Consider the following 22,921-nt stretch of genomic DNA (forward strand, 5'->3'; position numbering starts at 1 on the left):
CTTGGAGTCGGTCCAAGCTCAGCAAATGGGGAAACTAAAGAAAATTGACTTCCCCTGGGATCTTACCGGTATTGCTTCGGCTATATATAGGCACTCGTATAATCTATTTAACCTAGTTTGAGGTAGCCAACTTCGAGTCAAAAAAAGGCGGAGCAAAATTATAAAATCATCCCCGGCAAATGGGAATTAGAAAACCAAGTTCCCCAGCAAATGGTTCGAAATTCAAATATAATCAATATGATACAACATTCAACGGGAAAAGTAATCATTCAATATCCGATTGAGTCATTTGACTTACGGTCAATTCCCTTGTCCACATCACATAGCTCAGCTGATACCACCCAAATCTTCCTCCTATTATTACTCTCCCTCCTAGAAATCAAAATAGCGCTTCTAACCTTGAAACAACCATCAACCAAGATAACAACCCCTTAGTGACAAATATTAGTGGTCTTGATAATAGATCTAGTATTTCCTGTTTATCAACATGACCAACCTGAATAAGAAAACTCTGAATCCCCATGTCATTCTCCTACCTATTCCCAATTAGTAGATCCTGAAGTACTTAGCTCTTGAAAAAGATTTTGAACCTAATCTAAAATTCTTAAATCAAGAATCTACTCAAGAGAAAATGAAGAAATAAGACAATAATTTGATAAACACTTTTCAAGATCACACCAAAGAAATCAAAGAAAATTATTATGATTACGTGCGCAAACATGAAACTCACATATATTTCTTTGATTGGTTTGAAGAACATTTCCTTCAATCAAAAGAAATCTATGTACTAGGTCACATATATAGGTGGAAATTAGATTATGGTCAAACCATAGGATCTAACCATCTTTCTTTAAGGAAGGTTATTTTCCAACATAGGGATGGTAATGTAATAGTTACTCCTTTTAAAATAACAACTGAAAGTAATGAGCCTAGTAGCATATAAATAATACAACAAAATAATTACCTAAATCAATGTCTTCATATCATTGGCAATCAATTAAATAGAATAGAATCATCACTTCAATCATTTTCTTCCTAAAGATCAAGACCAAAACTTTTCTATCTCCATTTTTTAAGACATTCGAATTCCCTTAAATCCTTAGTCCAGAATTTGCTAAAGCGATAAAAAAAATAGGAAGAAATCTCTAGGCAAATTACCCATAACTGATGCTCCTACCATCAAGGACCTAACATAGAAGAAACTTCCAAGCTAAGGTGATTTGTCATAAATGACACTCCATATCAAGTAAAAGTCCTTGAAAAGCCTAATGAGGAATTTGATAATGAATTCATCCCCAAGGTAAACAAACTCACATGGAGAAACCCACAAAAAATTCACTATGCTAGGGCCACACCCCTGACATAGCTCTAGAAGAATCGTCATAAAAAATTCAAAATTAGTATTCTCTTGACACCATTTATAAGTCAAATAAAGATAGTGTTGCTGAAAGTAATATACTAATACATTAAATCGAATGGTTATGGTAATTAATACTTATAAAACTCAACAAGATATTTCTGACTATGCTATTATTAATCTTTTAGTGATTGGGTTTACTAACTAACTCAAAGGTTGGTAGGATGATTATTTATCTGATGAACAAAAAGCTCATAGATTAAATTCATATAAAATAGATGAATATGACCAACATATTAAGGACTAAAAATGGACAAACCATCCAAGATGATGTTAGTATACTCATATTTTCTATATCCCAACGCTTTATAGGAGATCTTCACACATGAGAGAAGGAAACCAAGACCTTTTATGAAACATGAAATGTAAATCCCTAGGAAGAATTAGGGAATACAAAGATCTAGAACATAATGTAATTAACCTTTTGGAAAAAAAAATTAACAAAATTACCCCGACTAAGAGAAGACTAAGTCCGTGAAAAACTTAGGGAAGAATATGATGGTCAAATTCACCTAAATCATAGGTTTATAGACATACTATCAAATTAAATCGACAACTTAGCAAAGAACAATCGCTGACCATAAAGATTTAGGGCTGCGTTTGGTTATCTGGATTTCTAAATGGGATAGGACTTGATAGAATAGGATAAGAAATCATCATATCATATCCACTGTTTAGTGAACTACGGATTTAAAGTCAGATATCATCATATCTTATCTAATTTATCGTTTGGTAAACTACGGATTTAAGTTCGGATATTTTAAAAACAATAACATTAGGCAAGTACAAATTTGCAAGTTTAATATTCACAAAATCATCCAAAACAATATATCTTTTTCAAATTAACAGATTCTCATCGAATTTCATAATTATGCATCGTAATAATTTTTTCCGTTTCTTTGAAATAATCTTTTGGTTACCCTCTTCAACATCAAACGTTTTTAGAATAACCTCAAATTTCAATATATTCACTTTGAAACATGAATTCTTTTTATTTCTTACAATTTTTTCATTTGTTTCCATTTTGTTATAGGTCAAATACCAAATCAAACAAATGCCCAATTAGAACAAAGCATAAAGTCCAAAGTTCATTGTGGTAGTGCCTTTCAGCAGCAGTGGACACTACTAACATATACATCATACACAAAAGCAACATTTGGAGGCTCATCTCCTCTAATATAAGAATGGTGAAAATTTCCTCTCTATTATCGTGATCCATTTATAATGAAAAAAAAATAACATTAGACAAGTACAAATTAATAAGTTAGATAATAGAAAAAATGTATAAAATAATATCTTTTTTTCAAATCAGTAAATTTCAAGGAGGTTCTCATTTCTCCTTGCGGTAAGGAGAAAATCCTTGATCTCATGGACTTGCTTCGGCTGTTTTTCAAAGCCACACGATAGATTTCGCATTGAAAAGTTGGAAACAAACATCATCTTGGTTTGCATCCGTTCGCCGCCCTGATATCTGGGTTCATTGTCCCGAAGATCACAATAGTCAAACTCAATCAAAGGGGGTTCGAATCGATGATCGATTCTCCTTCCTTTTTCGAACGTCAAAATCAATGTTCACGAAACGCGATGTCATCATATTTCCAAAAGCCATGATCCGAGTTAAAAGCCGGAAAAATAGGAGATCGAGACATCTGAGCTATGACCTTGTTGAGTTAAACTTCCAAGCATACCCAGATAACAAATTTGTTGCTTTTGATCAAATATCGATCAAACGATTTATGGGTATCGAAGAACCGAACCAAGAACAAACAATTCACGTTGAAGATATCAAATATTTTGCACAAAAACAGAAAGAATACGATCTCCAATCAAGGATTTCTAAAGACCATCCCGCCCCGCCCTGTCGACGTGCCCACCTTGTGCTACGCCAAATGCTAAAATAGATGGACTATTAAAATTTCACTTCCAAGGACATGATCTCCAATCAACCAGCAAAAAAACCAATAGAACTACAATTTTGACCTACGTAAGCCGAAACATAGATGAAACCGGAAAACAATCCACAACCAACCTTATGGCATAATTATTTACCTTCGAAAATTCGTCGCTTTCGTAGAATGTCAATGTGAATTGGAGAGCTATTGAGGAGAAGGCTTCAACGTCGATACTTTGGAAACAGAGATGAGTTAGAGTCATTTGTGGGTAAATGATGGAGAAAGAAAAAAAGCATGGGGTTTTATGTTTCGGATAAAAGAAATCATATCCAACCTTATCCCACTTCCCTTAGATTTTTTTATTCGATTTATATCCCTTCTATATCCGATCTTATTATATCCTAGACAGCTACCAAACACGGAATATGATAAAACATATCCTATCATAGTTTTATCCGATTGACCAAACGCAGCCTAGATGATTTTTGGCCCCATTTGGTTTGGCTTTGGGGAAATGTTCTTGGAAAAATGTAAATACCTTTGGATTAAAGAGGTTTTTCGAAATACAAATAACGTTTGGTAAATTGTAATTTTAAAGTAAATTGGGAAACAACTTTGATTGAAATGTTGCTCAGTAAAAACTACATTTTGCAAATGAATTTCACTAAATTTTCTAAAAAAGTTTTAAATATTTTTTAGTGGAGGTCACCTACCGACCAGATTTGATCACCGAACAACTCTATCTAAGGTCGCTTGACCTCAAGCATCACCTAAGTTGCGTGACCCAAGTGATGCCTGACCTCAAGCGGTTGTCACTAAGTGGTTGCAATCCCCATGCAACAGTCGCCATTGCACGCTACCCCTTGGCTGGTGATCGTCGGCCTCCATTTGGCTTCTCCATCCAAACCATGGACAAGATAAATAGTGATGAGACCAAGACTTGCTGTCACGCCCCGAACCCCGAGCGTGCGCACATCCCACTACGGTCGATCAAAAATGCGACATTCTCAGGATATGTCGTCAACCCATTCATTTATTTACGCATGCAGAAGCGAAACAAATCCCCTGACAACATTTAACTTGGGATAGAAAAGCAGGCAATCAATCACAATACCAAACACTCATTTACAAACACAAAGGGTTTAAATACAACACTGGACTTTCTACAAAATAGACCAGCTCGACAAAAGGGGAACTATCCTACAACCAACTAGCAGGACACGCTCTCCAACCCTTATGACTTCACATCTGCAACTCCTCAAGGTCAACCAAAGCTATCGGCCCTCCGTCCACCGGGGACTCGAAATTTTAATCCCACAACCGGGATGAGACGATGTCTCAGCAAGTTCAACCTCCTAAACCCCTATTAGAAAGAAAATACACCCCGGGTGGCCTAGCCACATCACACAGAAGACTTACCTCGCCTCAGCCTTCATTTGCAGGTTAGCACAATTTATATAATTCAACCACGTACAATTATGATAACCAAACAACCATGGCTCAAATCACATTATCAAAACAATTTAACCACTTGGATCGTCTCAGCGATCAATCGACTCGGCCGATTACATGTCATTCCAACAAATCAATCATTGCTCTCAATCACGGCCCACTCGGCAAAATTAGAATCAGTGGCATCACGGCTCCACTGTGCGCGGCCTCTAATAGGTGGCATATCACGGCCCCACTGGGCGCGACCTCTAATAGGTGGCATATAACGGCCCCACTGGGCGCGACCTCTAATAGGTGGCATATCACGGCCAATCGCCCATCAATTTCCACACTTAGAATTTTATAAAGAATCCATATTTATCACAATCAACACTCAATTCGCCACATCCATTCATCAAATTCAAATTCTAAATGCACAACAGCGATCGGCACGAAATTCTGAGCAAATAAGGTTCCAATGAAAATTTTCGGAATTTAATAGATAATTAAATTTATTCCGAAAATTAATTAAATAATAATATCCATAGTTTTGAAATCCACACTCAATTTATAATATCCAATCATCAATTTCAAAATCCGAATGCACCGCACTGTAGCGACTGGACGAAATTCTGAAAGAACCGAGTCAAAATAATTTTTCTGATTTTTTTAATAATATTTAATAATTTCGGAATTAATATAATATTATAAATTTCCAGAATTTCGAAGCAATTAAATAATTCAAAATTAAAACCCTATTATGTCACATCAAGACTTTATATTAAAAATAAACATACTTAACTTTAAACTAAACACACTTTAACTTAATTAAACACCATAATCTAATCATCAACCAAATAAACTAATTTAACCAACTAAGCTTACTTAACTTAGGCTAAGCACACTTAGGGCATCATTAACCGATCAAGGTTTAGTGAGTTAAACTCACCGGATTAACGAGCCGAGCGGACCAAAACGACGGGTACGACGCGAGGATCGACTTTCCTCAAAGCGGGCTGAGCATCCGGGCTTGGGAAGGCGACCAAAACGAGCCAACATGGGCTGCCATACCCATTTTCTGCAGCTTCTGATCATGGGCGGAGGAGGGCTGATCCGAGCCTAATCGGGCGGAGGAACGGCGAGGGAGAGGGGCGGAAGCTCGGGCGGCCAACGGCGGGGTCTCACGGTGGCTAGAGGCGGCGGAGGGAACTCCGGCGATTCCTGCACGAGCTGGACAGCAGCTCGGGATGTCGGCCAAACCAGGGACGACACGGCTGAAGGCGGAGACGCGCGGGCGGCACTCGACGGCGACGACTTCAGCTCCGGTTGCCTCTGCGGCGGCGAGCTCGGCTGGTCCCGGTCAGTTGCTGCACGAGAACTCAGATCTGCTGGGGAAATGGGCTGAGGCGGAGCGGCGAGCTGGTCGGTTGCGCAGGAGAGCGGGCGACGGTGGCGCGGCCGGCGAGCAGCTTGGCGGCGGCGACGACGAGCGGACGGGCAAAGGCGTGAGGTCCGGCGGCTTCTCCGGCTTCGCTGGTGCTGGGTTTCAAACGGCAAGAAGAAATCGGGGAGAGAGGGAGCCGACGGGAGGAGGAAGAAGAGAGGGAGGAGAGAGAAGGGGGGGGCCCTTTTCTTTTTCTTTTTCTTTTCCTTTAATCCACAAAAAGGCCCACCATGACCTCATGACATCATACTCCACTATCTCCCACAACCTTATTCCAATAGGTTCACTTTGCAATTTCCGCCATGGGAAATCCACCATGTACAACCAATTCTTCATTTCACGATTCTCTTCTAATGAATCAAATTGAAGATCATAAAATTAATCTAACATCACCACACTTCAATTCACATTTCACTTGTCCATAGAATCAACTTAAGTCCCAAAAGCGCGACCAAAAGCGGGCCTACTAATTTCTCGAGCCAAATTAGCCATACCTTGATTAATTTGCCGAAAACTCGCTTGCATGAAAAATCTTCCGAAAATGAATTAATGATCCTAAAACGATTTGTGACACACCCAGACTTCCAATTTCGAATTCGATCTCATTTCACGGTTAATTTCACTTTGGTACGATACTAGCGCGGCCCAACCTACCAGGTAGCCTTTAGAAATTTTCATGCATTTGACCTATGGTTGATCATCTCAAGCCACAATGTACATCTTTAAAACATTTGCGACTTTCGGTTGTCGGGGAAATCTCAAGGTTTCAAATACGAACACAAGGTACCCAATCGACGAAAAGTTGGTCCAAAGGCTTGCGATCGACAAGAATTGTGCGATCTCAGTGGAATCACCCACACCTGATCACATGCCTCTGTTGAGTCGACCTATCTCCGATCTCTAATCGATTTTAATTGTGCCGTAATGACCCTTGCAGATCAACTCGGTCGAAAGATCGCTTCCTGGTCAAATTCTCGAGTCTGATGCATTAGAAACTCTTAACAGCTTCACCCGATAGACTAGCTTTCACATGAGTGGCCGACTCAAGGAAAAGAACTATATGCGTGCCAACGAAATGCCCGTCTCAATTTATTGAAAATAGAATCGGAAAATCGGGATGTCACACTTGCATCCTCCAAAAGACCTCTAAACTTACTTTGGGTTAAAGGCCCTTAAAGCTCTTTGGAAATGTAATTGTATTTTCCTAAAGTTGAGCAAAGAATGAACCAAACGTTATTTTCATTTGGCCAATGAACTTTAGAGTTCCATAACCCATTTAAAATGCTAAAAACCAAAGGGGGCCTTTGTGCCCAATATGATCCTTTATGTATTGAACCGACAAAATCAAAGTGCAAAGGAGATTGTTCTCCTAATTTACGAAAAAGGAAATTTAAGAATTATCACAAGACCAAATCGCACTAAGATAAAAATAATAAACATAAGCAAAAAATCTAAGGAAAAAATAACAAAGATATCAAATGTTACAATTGCGGAAAAAGAGGACATTTTTCAAAATATTGTAAGGTAAACAAAAGATTAAATGAGCTATCAATAGATGAAAAAAAACACTTTATCACTAAGACTCAGTTTCACGGAAAATGTGGTATTTCTAGAAAATGATTTCACAAAACAATTTTCCAAGAAATTGACAATAGTTTACAGACATTGGGCAAAAACTTAAAAAGAACTTTAAAATACTTCAATTTGATTTTTCTTTGTACACTCATTTTAATGATTTTTTAATTTCTTTAAAAAAATCCAATTTTAACTATTTATTTTAACTTTTCTTTTTTTTTTTTCTTTTTCCTTTTTTCCTCCTTCTTCTTTGGTCAATCACTAGCCATGATGACAGCCGACGATTGGCCAAAGGAGTGGTGGAGGCTCGCCAAACTCCAGCACGAGCCTCTGTCAAGTCTCAAGGCCAATGAGCTTGAGGGTTTGTTGTGGCCAACAACTGGGCCGAAAGAAGGAGAAAAAAAACAAAGAAAGAAAGAAAGAGGAAAAAGAGAAAGAAGAGGGGGATAGCAAAGTTGTGAGATAAGAGAGAGAGAGTTAGAAAAATGTTTCCCCATTCTTGAAAAGCAGAAAAAAAATTCATATTTAAAAAAAAAATCCATTGATAGAAAATGTTTTCTCGCATCAGTTCATATTTTGTAAAACGAACACCGAAAAATCCAACAAACATTTCTTTGAAACAGAGCCTAAATAACATGATTGCCACAATTGATGATGATGACACTTTTCAAAAGATTTTTGCCACAATTTAACTCTTAAATAACAATCACTTCTTGTTGCTTGTCGATGTACAATCATGTCCACTTTTGCCGTAACTCAATTGGATGCGGAACTGAAAAACCTACTTTCCGGAGCTCTAAGCCTTAATTCCTTTTTCTCTTGGACTCTTTTTGTCTCTATAAATTTTCATAAAAGATTAATTGCTCCTTTGTAGAGCCTTTAACGAGTAGCGAGGTTTCCTGCCAGGTTCGCCTTTTGGTTGCTTTTGAAGATTCGCACGCAGAGTCCGCAAACTAGAAACTGTACACCAAAAGATCAAAGATGCTCGGGGCTTATTGCATGATTGTATTATTGCTTTTGGGCTCAGTCCATCACTGTTTATGCGTTAGGCACGACATCATATTCTGACGTTAGTTTTCGTTTCGTTCGCTCCAATAGGAGATAAATAAACCGAAACCTTCGGCTTCATCCTGCTCGGCACTTGTCGGATTTTGGCGATTTCACTTTGCATAAATAGAGGGCAAAAGTCAGGGAAGTGAACAACCCGTCGGCGCCCAAACTCAGGCCGAGGTCGACCAATGACATTGAAACTGAGTGTACAAATCTTTTTATACAAATGGCACACCGCGATGAAAATGTACACTTCTCTCCAATAATCATCCCACTATACGCAAACAAAGAAGAAGGAAAGTAATTCAACGTGGCAGATGTAATATTGACTGCCCTGGCCAGTGTATTAAGGCTGAGAGAGAGAAGAAAGAACTGAGCTAGTTCTTCAGTCCTCTGTATTTCTTCTGCTTCTGTCTCTCCATTAACTTGTCGTGATTGGGGACTAGCACGCACGGCCCCGGCGGCAAACAAGCACTCCAGAGTCGGACGTCAGTGGACCGACTAAGGAAGAAGATTTAGCCCCTAAGCTTGAAGCCCGGGAATAGCCGACTCCGGCTCCAGCTCCCGAGGGTGTGAAGAATGCTCCGTTCAACATGAGATCTCCTTCTGATCTCCAGTTCCAGCTCTTCCACATGCTTGTCGATGTTTCGACTCTCTTTGTCACCTGATAAAACATGTTTTAGTAATTCATAGCCTGCTCCTTAGAGGACAACGACTTCCTTTGAAAGCATGAACTGTGCAACTTGTTTCTAATTTCCTTACCTCCTTGGCGAAGGGGTTTGTGGGAGCAAGGTACCGATTGCCCTGGCTGTTGATGGTGGGCTCGGCGCTCCCGCCTATTGCGTACATCTCCCAGTGCGTATAGTCATTGTTCACCACATGGAAGTACCCGTGTCTACATCTGAAAAATGGTGCAGAGCATATCAAGTTAGCAATCAATAGCCGATGGCAAGTTTCAGGGACACAAGTCAATGGTTAGATTCATCGAAAGAGTCAGTACCTGGGCATTCTTTGGATGAGCCCTTCTCCAAAATGATTGTAGGCAATGGTCACTTGCATGGTCTTGTCTTTTACATAAGAATCACTATGACCTAGTAGCATCACCTGTTTTCAGAAGTACCAAATTCGTTCAGGAATCTCCCTTTTGATCATAACTATTTTGTCCTCATTTAATACAATTACGGGAGGATTTAGTTTGTGGATTCACCTCATTGTGATGCGTGAAATAGTTGTTGGAGATTGTAATAGCAGTTGAGCCCATAATAGCATCGATAAGGCCGTCGGCGCAGTTGCTGAGAGAATTGTGGTCGATCCAAACGTGGCTCGCACCAAAAAGGGAAATGCCGTCCCCGTCAGCCATCGTCCTCCACCCGTAATGCGAAGGCGAGCTTCGAACCATGGCGTTGCCGGTGGACTTGCAGTCGTGAACATGAACACCGTGGATGATGACATTAGTGATGTATTGAATCGTAATGCAGGCCCCATTAGCGATGTGCACGTTGGCCCCGCGCCCGTCAATCGTCTTAAAGCTGTTCATGAGGAGTTCTTGCTTCAGGGTGATCACCATGTCTCTCTTGAACACTATCCACAGGGGCCTGTCCTGGATGACCGCATGGCGGAGCGTGCCGGGCCGTGGGTTGACCGGGTCGTCATCACCCGGGTCACTCACCACATAGTACTTGCCGTCCCGACCCCCGACGGCATTGCGCCCGAAACCAATGGCACAGTCGGCCAGGCGTTTCCGACGGAGGTACCACTTCGGGTCGCACCGCCAACAATCATCAATTGGGTTCCCGGTCCCACAAGAGAAGAATCCGAGGTTCCTCCTCGCCGTGCTGTTCCGGATGCTCCTGAGAAATGTGAGGGAGAGATCATTAATCCAATTACGCGGTAGATAAAGTCAGTGTGATTCTTTCATCAATCCGGGTACTGCTAATGTAGAAACTCTGCACATTCCCAAGGATGGTTGACATTTACGTTCCATCCAAGGGGGTCATGTCAAATTGACAATAGAAATTCATGTCTTGTACCTTTTCTTCTTTTACTATTCTTTTACTCTAATCACATCAAAGTTAGAGATTGAGCATGTGATCTGATGACACGACTCTAAAGCTTTTATTAAATTTCACCGACGGGGGGGGAGTTAATAAGGGCTGGTCCTACGTTTGCGGGAGTGGGTCATGGGGAATTGGGTCATGGGGAGTATAAATGCGCGGGATGGGGGCAATACGGAATGATACGGTTTGTGTTACGGACAAGTCAAAGCAGAGAATCCGTGAATTCTGCGGCAAATCAATTAATGCCATGATTTGCGACACGAGGGCGTGTCGGTGGATCCGGCATTTAGACAGCGTGCCAGCTCGTGCGTTCGTGGTAGGACTCGGCTGAGATTGCGTTATGGTAGGGCCGCGAGATGGTGTTTAAAAGACTGCTAGCCAGCCAGATCTATGATCTGTCTTTTGGGATGTTTTGTGCCACGTGGCTTCTGGGCGAGGCCACGGATTCATGATAGCTCTGTCTTACGATACTAGGATGAAGCCATGAAAAGGGATATACAGGATAACATTTATTGCTAGATAGCAAACACTTATCGACGACGACGAGCCTGCAGGATTCGAGAATTACCCACTGAAAAATGTTAGAAAGGGTAACCTTTGCCTTGGTCCAGGATGTGCAAGTTCCAGCGAGAAAGCTTAAAGCTGTCGAAAAAGACGGAGGAGCCTAATGGCGCAAAAAAATGGTTATGGGAATTTAAAGGAGGTTAGGGAAGTACTTGACTTGGATAAACTGTCGAAAAAGACGCTTAATCACCTATAAATAAATGCGTGATCAGCGGATCTTGCGACCTGGGCATGTGGATAAGCGAGCTGGCCAACAAAGATTGGCAGAGAACATGGGGGTGTTTTGGTTCCTCTCCGATTCTTGGGACAGGCGTGATAGGTGATCTTTGGGGACAATATTCTAATATATCGTTTTATACTAGTATTGACGGTTAAAGAATCCAGGAATTGTACGGGGGATAGGGAAAGGTCGGTGACTGTAGTCATAAACAATAACAAAAGTAGTCGCTCGACTGGTCGAGACAGTGGTCTCGAGGCTTTCAGATCGAGTAGCTACAGATTTTTTATTTTTTCTTGACATTCCAAATTATTCAGGGAGGACCATAAGCTACAACCATAAAATTTTTATGGTGCACTCGACAGACCTAAATCAATCTTCAAACACTATAGATCTCACATGATATTTAATTTGAGGACTCAAGTACACCAACTATTATTGCTAAATAAGAACCTTCATTTCCCATCCCAGAGTGGTCATAATCGAATGTCGAAGGTAGAACCAAAACATTGATATCCAAGTATTTTTACAACCCACATGGAAAGGGACCAATCTCCAAACGCATTGCGAAATAGGCAAAAGTATAGGTTTGATCTCTAGCAGGGTGGATTAGGATTCACCGTCTTGCTTTTCGGCTTATGTACAGAGAGGGCGATGGTCGAATCGGACCTATTGCTAAGGAAAGGGTGGCCCCACTTTTCTACTCAGTCTCGAGCAGGAATTGAAGAAACCGACGACGTTTGACAGGATCCTGAAGTGGGGAGAGAGAGAGAGAGATGAAATGGTGCAAGGAAGGAGCTTTTATTGGTTTGTCTCGGTTCGCTGGACGGGTCATGTGATCATTATTCTCTCATGCCATCTCAATTATCATAAAGGGGGGGCGGAAGGAGGACTCTTTTTTAATTAAATGCAATCACATGACGAGCGAGAGTGTGCACAAGGAATAACTTAATCCTGCTCAGGCTTGCGCAAAGATACTCCAATTAAAGAGAGACAAAGAGAGAGAGGGACAGAGAGACTCACATATCAACCATTGAAGCTACTTCCTCCGGGTCATCGACTGCGTGCTCGTTCCGTTCAACGCTGATCCTGAAAGGCACGCCGGAAATGTCATGGACCAGAAAGTGGTAACATCGAGAAAAGCAATTAATTTCCAAGAGAAACCAAATGGACTAACGGCCTGCTGTGTATTCCTGATGGTCTGATCTACCCAACTTAAAAGATTCTGTTGTCATTTTCACTAGAGTGCCCGAATATCTTCAGGCTTGAAAGGACATCGGCGAGTGCATGATGCTTCAGCAAGATCAGCAAAATGTACTAACAGAGGAAAAGTAAGAATTCTCGTTTTCTCGTTTTGGGTATTGCACCGTGATTGGTGCAGAGAATTGGCGAACGCGAAGCACGAGAGAAGGGGAGCAGAGAGGGGCATTTTGGTCCCGGGAAAACTTCTGCTCGCATGTCAAAGGTCAGGGTCAACGAAAGTGATATAGATCTGAACGGGGAACGGTTTCACATGAACCTTTTCTCGAGGGTGGGGGTAATGATAACGGAATTAACTATCTAGATCGTATTAAAGATTCCGTTGAACGCATGCAATACGAAAATCACGAGAAGATAATCTTTTTTTCTGGTTCAGTTGTTTTGTAAGTGACTAAATCATTTGCACAATGAGCTAATCTAATGTATTTCGTTCGTGTCAGAAAGAAAGCTGAAAATGGAAATGGCCAGAAATTTATTATTCGCGTCATCCGAGTGGACGGTGTAAATCCAGCAGATAGAAGTCACTGTTTGAATTAACGGAGAGTAGTTACTGCACTGACCTGCCCGCCATTGATGAGTTCTTCACGCCCTGCAGCTCCCCGGTCTGCTCTTCGATCCTACAAGAGCGCACATGATGCAGAAACCAGACTGAGAACTGAAGGTCGCATGTCATGCCATCGACGACAACGCAAACGAAAACACCTGATCATATGAAGCTCCATTAACATGCACGAAATCGAGAGGTTTTAGCTATCAAATCAGAGAGGAGCAATGCATGCTGATGATAACGAACGCATTGAGAACGCGGAGAACGGCTGAGTTCGCCGGCGAAATCACAATGCCAGTTACTTTCAAGACGATTCACTCCCAAAACAGAGCACTAAGAATCACAGAAACGAGATAGAGCGTCGACTCCGAGCTTACTTCGATCCCGAGAGCTCCCTGCCGCTCGCTCCGCCACCCGCACACACGAGCAGCACCAGGAACGCCGCGAAGCTGACGGACAGCCATCTCGGAGACGCTGGCATTGTCGATTGCTCGATCTCGATCTCGATCTCGCTAGCTCCTGAAACCAGAAGTTTGCGCGAACCGTGGCCGTGCTCTGTTCCGAAGGGGGAAGAGAGAGAGAGAGAGAGAGAGAGAGTGGAAGTGGAGTCAAAGAAGAAGCTCCGATGGAACACTTTATAGGGAAATCACGTCGAAATTGGGCAGAGAAAAAATAAACAAAAAAAAAAAAAAAAAAAACCGAAACTGTTAAAGCGGAGAGACTAACCATGGTTAAATGAGGTAACCCCAGTGCCCTCCCGCCCCCGCTCCCCACGGGTTTTGATTTAACCACCACCCCATTTCTATTTTTATTTTTTACCTCCCCCCACTAACCGCCGCTAACTGCCGGTCTCTTTCTCTCTCTCACCGAATCACATGTTTCTCTCTCTAGAGATGGCTTTTAACTCCTTCCACGTGGTGCGTCGGTCGCTCATGTGCCGAACGCTGTCCGGTCAGGGCTCAACGGGCCGAGGGAGGGGGCGGGACCACCAGTCCACGTCAGCACGTGACCCCAGTGTAGGTTCTTACTTCTTAATCATGCGGTAATTGAACTGACAAGGCTAATATTAAACATTGGATTGATTCGCGAACTAGTGCTTGTCCGAGTCCCATACGAATGGACCATGACACGACGAGAGGATCTCGTTCAATAATTTGTTTTGATTGAGTTGACGTTTACCTTTAATATAAGCATGTCCAACAATACAAACGAGCAATAGAACCTTTTGGAAATAAGAACGAAAGAGGACTTCGGTCAAACTTAAAGTACCTTAAAATATCATAAAGCATCTAAAAAAACTTAGAGCTGATTTAAGATTAGGTGATCATGAGGAACCCAATTACCATTTTATCAATGGAATTCGCACGGATCCCAACCTAATCGAATAATGTTCAAATTTTTGTGCATCTAATCTCATATATGTATGTTTTAGATGGTGATCAGATTAATTGGGTAGATTACCATAATTCTTGGTTTCGTTTAACTTTGCGAATGCGGCAAGGTGACCATCTAAAGGGTAAGTCTACAAGTGCTTTTCATAGGGATGGACATTTAACCTAAGCAAGCACTAATATTGCAATCAAAAGTTACTGACTTCCCCTGGTCAAAATACTTTTCCTAGATTTGTTCCTTTAAAACGTGATCTCTTGGTCTTCCGTTCTTTGCCCCCTCTTTTCATGCCCTTTTCTCAGACTTCTGCCTTGTCTGAAAAGAAGAAATTGAATCTTGCAATTAAAAGCTCGACGGACATTACTTGAAATGCACGCCATTTGGCAAGTCAAGACCACGCAATTTACCTAGGTTTGCTCATGCCTCCTCATCTACATCTCCTCGTTCTTACATTGGCCAAACTCTATGTTTCTTTTATTTTCTTTATCTTTTTTTATAATCCAAGGACACAAGCGCATAAATTAGGCTACTTGAAAGTCTTAGGAAAATCTTGCAAACCTCACGACTCAATTAAATTCATGCTCTTGACTTATGTAGATAGTCGAGCTGTAACCCACTCCACAAGAGACAGACATATGACCTCTGGTCCAATCCTAGTCTTCATCTGACCATGAGTTTAGGAGCGATTTGTGAGGAGAGAGCATGAGAGAGCCTCGGCTATACCCATGATTTGCTCGTCCTTTTCTAAAGTTTTCTTTCCCCGGAAAACGCGCGCTAGGGAGAATTGCTGACCGACAGGGGTCGGGTGGTGAAGTCCTAAGAACGGAAAGCTTCGTAGCATGCATCGGTAGAGCACGTCCTCTTTCCTGGCCAATTGCTGTACGACTACGATCAGTTGGACGAAACAGGCGTTCGTGATGTTTGTTTGGATTGGGAGCACAACATAGGTGCGATTTTTTCTTTTTTTGGTAAGGACCATAGGTGTGATTTTTCGTCTCACTAAGTGCAAACAATCTCATATTCTGATTGTCTACTCAAAAGATCTTAAATTCGATTTCATAGAATCGAAAATCGCTCATAGAGATTAAGGAATTTCCACTTGTTTATGCAAGAATTCAAGCTAAATCTAGTCGCATGTGCCGAATTTGTTTTTTTCACCATCCTAATTTTCTAACTTTTGCAGACAAAAGCTCACGTTCCAAACCTTTGGGCACATGACAACACCCACCAAATAATCCCAGGAAAACTAACCAGAATTACCATGATACACATATTCTCGCTCTTCGCTATAATTCTAAGGAAAATAATTAAGTGTGGCGATTCATATCCACATTCAAAGTGAGGAAAACAAATATTCATATCTACATAGATCCTATTGTACACCTCTATATCAAATCTGTGACAACAAAAACTCAGAACGTTATTATAGAGTTATTTTTCTTGGAATATTTAATAATCCAATGTGATTCAACAAGAGAATAATGCTTCTTGTAAAGGGCACGGAAACGTACCCCTTAGTGAATATCCGCCAGTCTGTCCTATTTTCAGAGTATTTTCCTGAACTATTTCCTATTTAAAATATTCTGCAATAGACAGACATCACATGCTATGCTCCCTGACAAAGCTCAATTAAGGTAATTTACTTCGTTTTATCAACTGATGAAATGCTCTGGTCAATACCCTAATTATTATTTTCCGTACTCAGGGCAGTGATTTCAGGTTTACGCATCCGACCCGACAAGCTTCTCCTGAAAATACCACGTATCTCGCATCTGTTTTTTTATAACAATAAAAAGAGGAAAAGTGATGAAATAGGGGCTGAGAATTAAATAACGAGGAGAATGCGAGATTGGTCAAATTAGAGGAGCACGGAGAAGAAGACGTGGGAATTTAATTAGGCGCGACCGGAGAAAAAGTAGTTCATACGCCTGCCTACCGCCAATCAAGGGCGGGGGACTATGTTTGGGCGCAGCCTGTTAATCTGCTGCTTGATTTGCGCATTAATCTGTGACGGTGGCGTGACCACGCTGCCCCGAACTTCCTAAAATCTTAATTGGTGAATGAAATGTGTTATTGTTTTTATTGACTACGTTTGGCAGTCCGAATTTAATTGAAAATGAGACCGGTGTTTGATGTGACGTTCTCAAGATCGGATAAATCCAAATACATCCGGATAAAATGTCGAATAAGAAATCCGATGTGGAGATAGGATAATTTCAGATTGGATATAAAAAAAAATCTAAAAAAATTAACTTAACAATCATCACACATCGAGAACATCTCACCTCAGGCGAAACTTACTAGGGCATTTCTTACTTAGTAACACCCCACCGTCACTCCAGCAGATGTCCACCCTAACTATCCCTCACTCCGACGTCCACAAGTCCCCTTGCTCGCGGCTCATTTTGAAGATTAGGGCTCACCACCTCGTCCATAGCTCCCTCTCTTTCTCAGCCAGTTTTCTAGCTTTTCCACCATCATTAAATCATCTCTCAATTCCTCTTTCTATTTCACGTTTGATTACTCATTCTTGACTTCCATTGTTTCACGATCTCAAGTCGACTCTAAAATAGGCATTTATCAAGTATTTGATAAAATGCCGAGGAGAGATCCTCCTCATCTTTAGTTTAGAATTTTGCTTAATCGATGAAAGTAAAAAAACACAAAAAAAAAAAGACACATAATTTGCGTAGTAAAAAGTGCAGGCAGAAAAAATTGAAAAGCACTTCCCTATTTGCAAAAAAAGAGCTATTTGTTTTAAGAATTTTTTTTTCAAATTAATGTACTTTCAAATTCATATAAAGAAATGATTAAATTCGAGATTCAAGAGAATATCTTAACTTTTCTAATCATTAAGGATCTTATTTCAATTTATGATGTATAAATGAATAGACTCAAATTGCTCTCTTGATCATTTTGTTACGTAAATTCCATCACATTATATTCTATATAATAGCTACCAAATGAAATTACTATCGACGTAACAATAAAATCATAACGCACTCATCGACAAAAACCCTCCACTGTTCCGCTCTCATTCATTGAATATCTAACACCAACGATCCAACTCATCTAAACCCGAGATTTTCAACTGGAATGGTTAAAGAATTCCTCCAAACATTTGTGATTCGCCCAGCGCACGTATAAATCACTCTTGACATGTCTACTCAGTTGGCACGAACTCATTAGATGTCAACCAAAAGGAAGATGAGAAAACGAATTTGGCCCTTGACAAAGAGGAGAATCCCATTTTGGTTCTCGAAGGCCGCAAGTGCGAGCGAAGCCGACTGACGCTAACTCCAAAACCCTTTGAAAATTCGACAGATCGACCAATCCTGTGCGAAAGCCTCCGGGGGAAGCCAAGAAAGTTTTCAACCCCAACCACCTTAAAATACACGAAATTGGGGTCGTCGCTCGTCGTTGGATTTGTCAATCGGATCATGATTTCGCCATTAAAAAGGTCTCCGTCCACTGACAATTTGATGGGGCTGGGTCACTTCGCGACCGTGATTTGCTAACGTCGACCTAACCTAACTGCCTAAGTCGTCACCATCTCCTAATTAACACGCAATTAAGCTAACGCCCATTAGATGTTGGAGCTTATGTAAGTTAAGATCACGATCCGCATCATTGGTAACGAGTGTTTTTTTTTTCTTCTTCTGTGGATGGATTTGATCATGCCATTGCAAGTATAAAACCGCCCCGAGAATGGGGTTTTTGTCCATCACCCCGTTTGATCAATGGCTGAATCGAGATTCAATCGGCCAATGCTATGTATGATTGATACAGTGAATGCCTGATTCATCTCGTGCATGCATGAGAACTCTTAGGACATTAATTGGTCGGCACGTTGTTTGCCAGATATGTGTATGAAAATCAATAGTAATTGCTCAATTAGAAGAGACTAGTGAATTTTGAGTAGTTCATTAAGTTTTGAGCAAGGGCTTAACCGGCAATGCCCTTCCATTTACCTTTTTGCTTCCAAGGACCCAGATATACTAGATTCTTATAAAATAGACTCATTTATTTACGAAGTTCATTTTTCTGAAATTACAAATATCCCATTAAATTTGCTCCCGTGAAAATGAGATCTCTCCTATCATAACTAGACTATAATTTTCCTCTAATTTTCCCCTTTTTCCCCCTTTTTTTTTTTTATTTTTATTTTTATTTTTATTTTTTATGGTCGAGAAGTTATGGATAGGCCTTAATTGTTTTTGTTTCCTTCCTCTCATCATCTCTCGTGCTGATAATACAATCGCCAGTTGTTCATGTTCCCATGTAGCAGCTGTTTCTGCTTTTGTTCATGCACCTTTTTTTTTTTTTGGCAAAATATATTTTTTATATTTTTTTTCCTCTTGAAAGGAAGATGCCACAAGTATTTATTTACAATATATTCCCAAAAATATTTATGAAGTTCATCATTAAATCTAGAGCTTGTCCTAAGCTTCTCACCTGCTGGATCTGCTCATTATTAGGTTCCATGGGCAGGGCAGGGCAGGCCATGTGGGAGGAGAATCTGACCACCTCAGGATCGTGTGGCGGTTCCATGGACTCATCCAATCATGCGCACATGGGGCTCTTGCTTTTGTGGACTCACATCACAGATACCGAGAGAAAAAAATAAATTAAGTTTTAATTGGTGTGATTAGTGTGTAAATTTAGTGGATTTCTTTTTCTTTTCTTTTTTGAAATTTAGTGGATTTGAGAAGAAGAGGAAGACACCCCCATCTAATTATCAAGTTTATCTTATACAAGTCAGACGGGATTTGTCAATATTCTAATTTCCCCTTGGTGCCAAAAGTTCAACAGTTAAGCATATTGAAATCTGTGGGAAAACGGGCCATTTAGGCTTATCTCATTTACAATGAGGTGCATTATGAAAAGATGTTAGCAATGTTCAAGTTCCAAGATGAGAATTCCCCCGAAATTTCAGGATTTTTATAGATTTAATGGAAGAATTTTGTGTATGAAGATGTAAAATCGTTCCCCATTATACGTTACAATAAGATCATCTCTAGGTGCTCACCAAAAGCTCCTTTCCTCACTTATAAACCAACCACCAATCCTTTCCTCACCTCAACAATCTCTCCATCACATATCGGATCTAGTATTAGAGCCTTGGTTGCCATCGATGCACAAGGGGGAGATTGTTGAGATTGTTTCACGTCAGTTGTGGAAGTGGCCGGTGATTAGTTTATAAGTATGATGAAAAGTATCATTCTGTGAGTTAGTTTTTGGATTGAGAAAGACTCGAAAATCCAATAAAAGATATGGAACTCAGAAATGTTTCCATTCGTCCGCAGACTAATACTCCTGCAATAAAATAACATGCAAAACGCAAAGAAAACTCTCCTAGCACATGACTAACACCTGCCTCCGCAATTTCGGGGGCCAATTGACACGATGCTCATGCTCACTGAAAGAGGACAAACTATGCAATCAAAGATGAATCTGCTATGCAATGCATTATCCTAGAATTTTTCAAAAGGGATTTAATGTATTATATTGTGGACTTTCATCATCTTTCTAGGAGGAGCATGCTCTATTTCGCTATTGGCCTATAGGCCACCACATATTTCGGAGCTAAGGACGAGAAAGAAATCGGCCAAAATCCATCCAAAAGACACCTGTTTGATTCGGCATTCTAGGAATGAGGAATCTATAGTTCTCTAGCATCGAGAAGCCTTAGGTTCTCTGTCAGAGGATGGATGCAATGCCACATGATTTATCTTCATGCTTGGTTTTTCATCTTATTTAAGTGACATGGTTTATCCATGGAGTTAAAAAGTGGCATGGTTTATCCCCATGCCACAGTTTTTTTATTATGCAAAGGAGCCAAAGTGAAGATGGGCGTGACAGACAAAACCAAAAGCATTTCCCGAACTTTTCAGCCGACCATTGTTTCATGCAAATAGGTAAGATTTTCATTGGCCAAACAATGAGGTTCATTGATCACAGTGTTAAGTTCTTGATGCTCTTTGTCATTTAGAGAGATGATTGGAGCGTTGGCCAATAGTAGTGTAGAAAGCTCGGTCAATATCAAGTAAGTGAAAAGGAATTTGTCGATAAGAAACTCACGATGGTAAGAAGACAACAAAGGCCTGCCAGTGAAAGAAGAACAGCGCGGTGCAGACAGTGTCTCATGTTTGGGCTGACTTTTCCGGGTTTTGACTCTCGTCTTGCCTGGGTCGAAGTTGGCTTCATAAGTGTGCATCCGCCTAGTAAACAAACTCCATCGATTCCAGGAGACATGACCAGTGTCACTTTTGCAGCGGAAAACCCATATGTAACTTTTTCTTCTTTCGGCCCGGGCCCATTTTTATTCCAGAAAAGAGGAAAATAAAACGGTGTGATGGTGTGGACGGTAACTACTTACATCGAAAGTTCACCCAGTGAGTTGTAAAGAACAAAAATTTGTCTCCATCAAGGACAGACTTAGCGAAGTTGTTCTTAAACTGGGCCTGCCAATTAATCTGCTCAAAGGGAGGGCTCAGATTGGGCAGGACATGACCCCGAAACATGACCGAATAGGCCCATTGTCAATTACAGTTTCTGGGCCCTGGACTTGGAGATTGGGCCGAAAATGAAGAGCGAAAGAAGCGTAAAGAACGAAGTCCAATAGCTGAGCTCCACAAACGAGGAGAGGCAGAAAAAACAGGTGACTGCCTTTTCATTCGCCTCGAGGCTTCAGGTCGTAGGAGTCGTTGGGCCTGGTATCTTGGGCCTACATCTCGATCACCACACGGGCCCACATTAGAATTGGATACGACCCGAATCAGTCCGCTTTCCATTTTTCCGGAGTTGGATTCCATTGTTTCGGGCCCAAAACACGGGCCCACGATCTCGAGAAAGCATTTCATGCATTTATAGCGGTTGTGTGTCATCCCGACGTGACACCACTGAGCCAATCGTGCATCTCAATCTGAAAATAAAATAAAATAAAAGAAATCGTACCTCTCGATCGCACAGAGTATTGTAGATGCTGACTATGAGACCTTGGAGAATGGATGGAATTTGGAGTGGACAGGTCATTCTCCCTCCTTTTTAGCCATTACATTTTCCTTTTGGTTTGGTTGTTCGGGTTGGCATTTCTATAATAAATGGTTGAAACATTTCGTCAAATAGTCTGCTTAGTACTGACTTTTATTTGTATCTTTTTTCAAATATCACAGCTTTTGCGGATTAATTTTTATTTAAGGCACGGCATTCCAAGATTATTAAAATATACAACTCTTTGCTGGGAAAACAACACATATTTTCCGTAATAACTTAACAGTGAGTTAATACATTGAGCAAGCCGAAAGGTTGAGGTGCTCTCTACCATTTTCTTCTAAGAAAGAAGTAAAAAGTCGGGTGAAGCAGACTCTTAAGATTTCAAATTCAAATGGAAACGTGTACGAAGACAATTATCATTATTTTTTTGTGTGACACAAAATGATTTTATGATGTGTAGTTATAATTAAGCGAAGACTGCCAGGAAAAAATAAATTATAGGACACAGTGGCTTACTTTATAAAAGCAGCCTCATGGGGGTAGATGCGTACGAACGTGAATCATGTTTTCTGGGTCAACTTCGCCTTCATTGTGAGAATCTTCCACCGAGATTTCCCAGTGGTCACCCTCTAGTCAGAGTCAAGAACTTTGGTCATTACTTATGCATTTGTCATGGGTACACGAAATTACACCCCAAACGCGACGCACCTTCCCGGTGGGGGATTCAACCAACTAACGTTTGCATTCACATCGTCTGATAGACTTTTTTTTGTTTTTGTTTTGGTCGTGCGTTTGATAGACTTGAAAGCTCTTGTTTTTGTTTCGCAGGGCTCGCCCATGAAGGCATTTGCGTTTTCACATTCATCACATTTTTATATCAATGTATAATCTCGAGAAGCCACGTCTTAATGACTGTATCACATTTTTAAATCAATGTATAATCTCGAAAAGCCACGTCTTGATGACTGTTATGCACAGGCCCAACTTTCATAATTTTCAACTCATGTGAATGATGAAATTCGAGAACCATGCAGGTCAATCCCTTTTCCCCTTCTCTAGAGTGATGATAGACTGAGAATAAG

The 22,921-nt window shown here is 40.8% G+C and overlaps 1 protein-coding gene across 1 annotated transcript; it reads right to left on the reverse strand.

The window, feature by feature from the left end:
- Positions 1-8,955: 8,955 nt before the first annotated feature.
- Positions 8,956-14,045, reverse strand: LOC104426873 (probable pectate lyase 8). The gene is made up of 7 exons (XM_010040050.3): positions 13,832-14,045; positions 13,468-13,524; positions 12,671-12,736; positions 10,017-10,659; positions 9,810-9,913; positions 9,572-9,710; positions 8,956-9,473 (listed from the first exon to the last, which is right to left on the reverse strand). Exons 1-7 carry the CDS (start codon positions 13,933-13,935, stop codon positions 9,252-9,254), a joined length of 1,335 nt encoding a protein of 444 aa, XP_010038352.2. The 5' UTR covers positions 13,936-14,045; the 3' UTR covers positions 8,956-9,251.
- Positions 14,046-22,921: the final 8,876 nt, after the last annotated feature.

Source organism: Eucalyptus grandis, chromosome 11 (genome assembly GCF_016545825.1).
Source record: "Eucalyptus grandis isolate ANBG69807.140 chromosome 11, ASM1654582v1, whole genome shotgun sequence".
Lineage (NCBI taxonomy): Eukaryota > Viridiplantae > Streptophyta > Magnoliopsida > Myrtales > Myrtaceae > Eucalyptus > Eucalyptus grandis.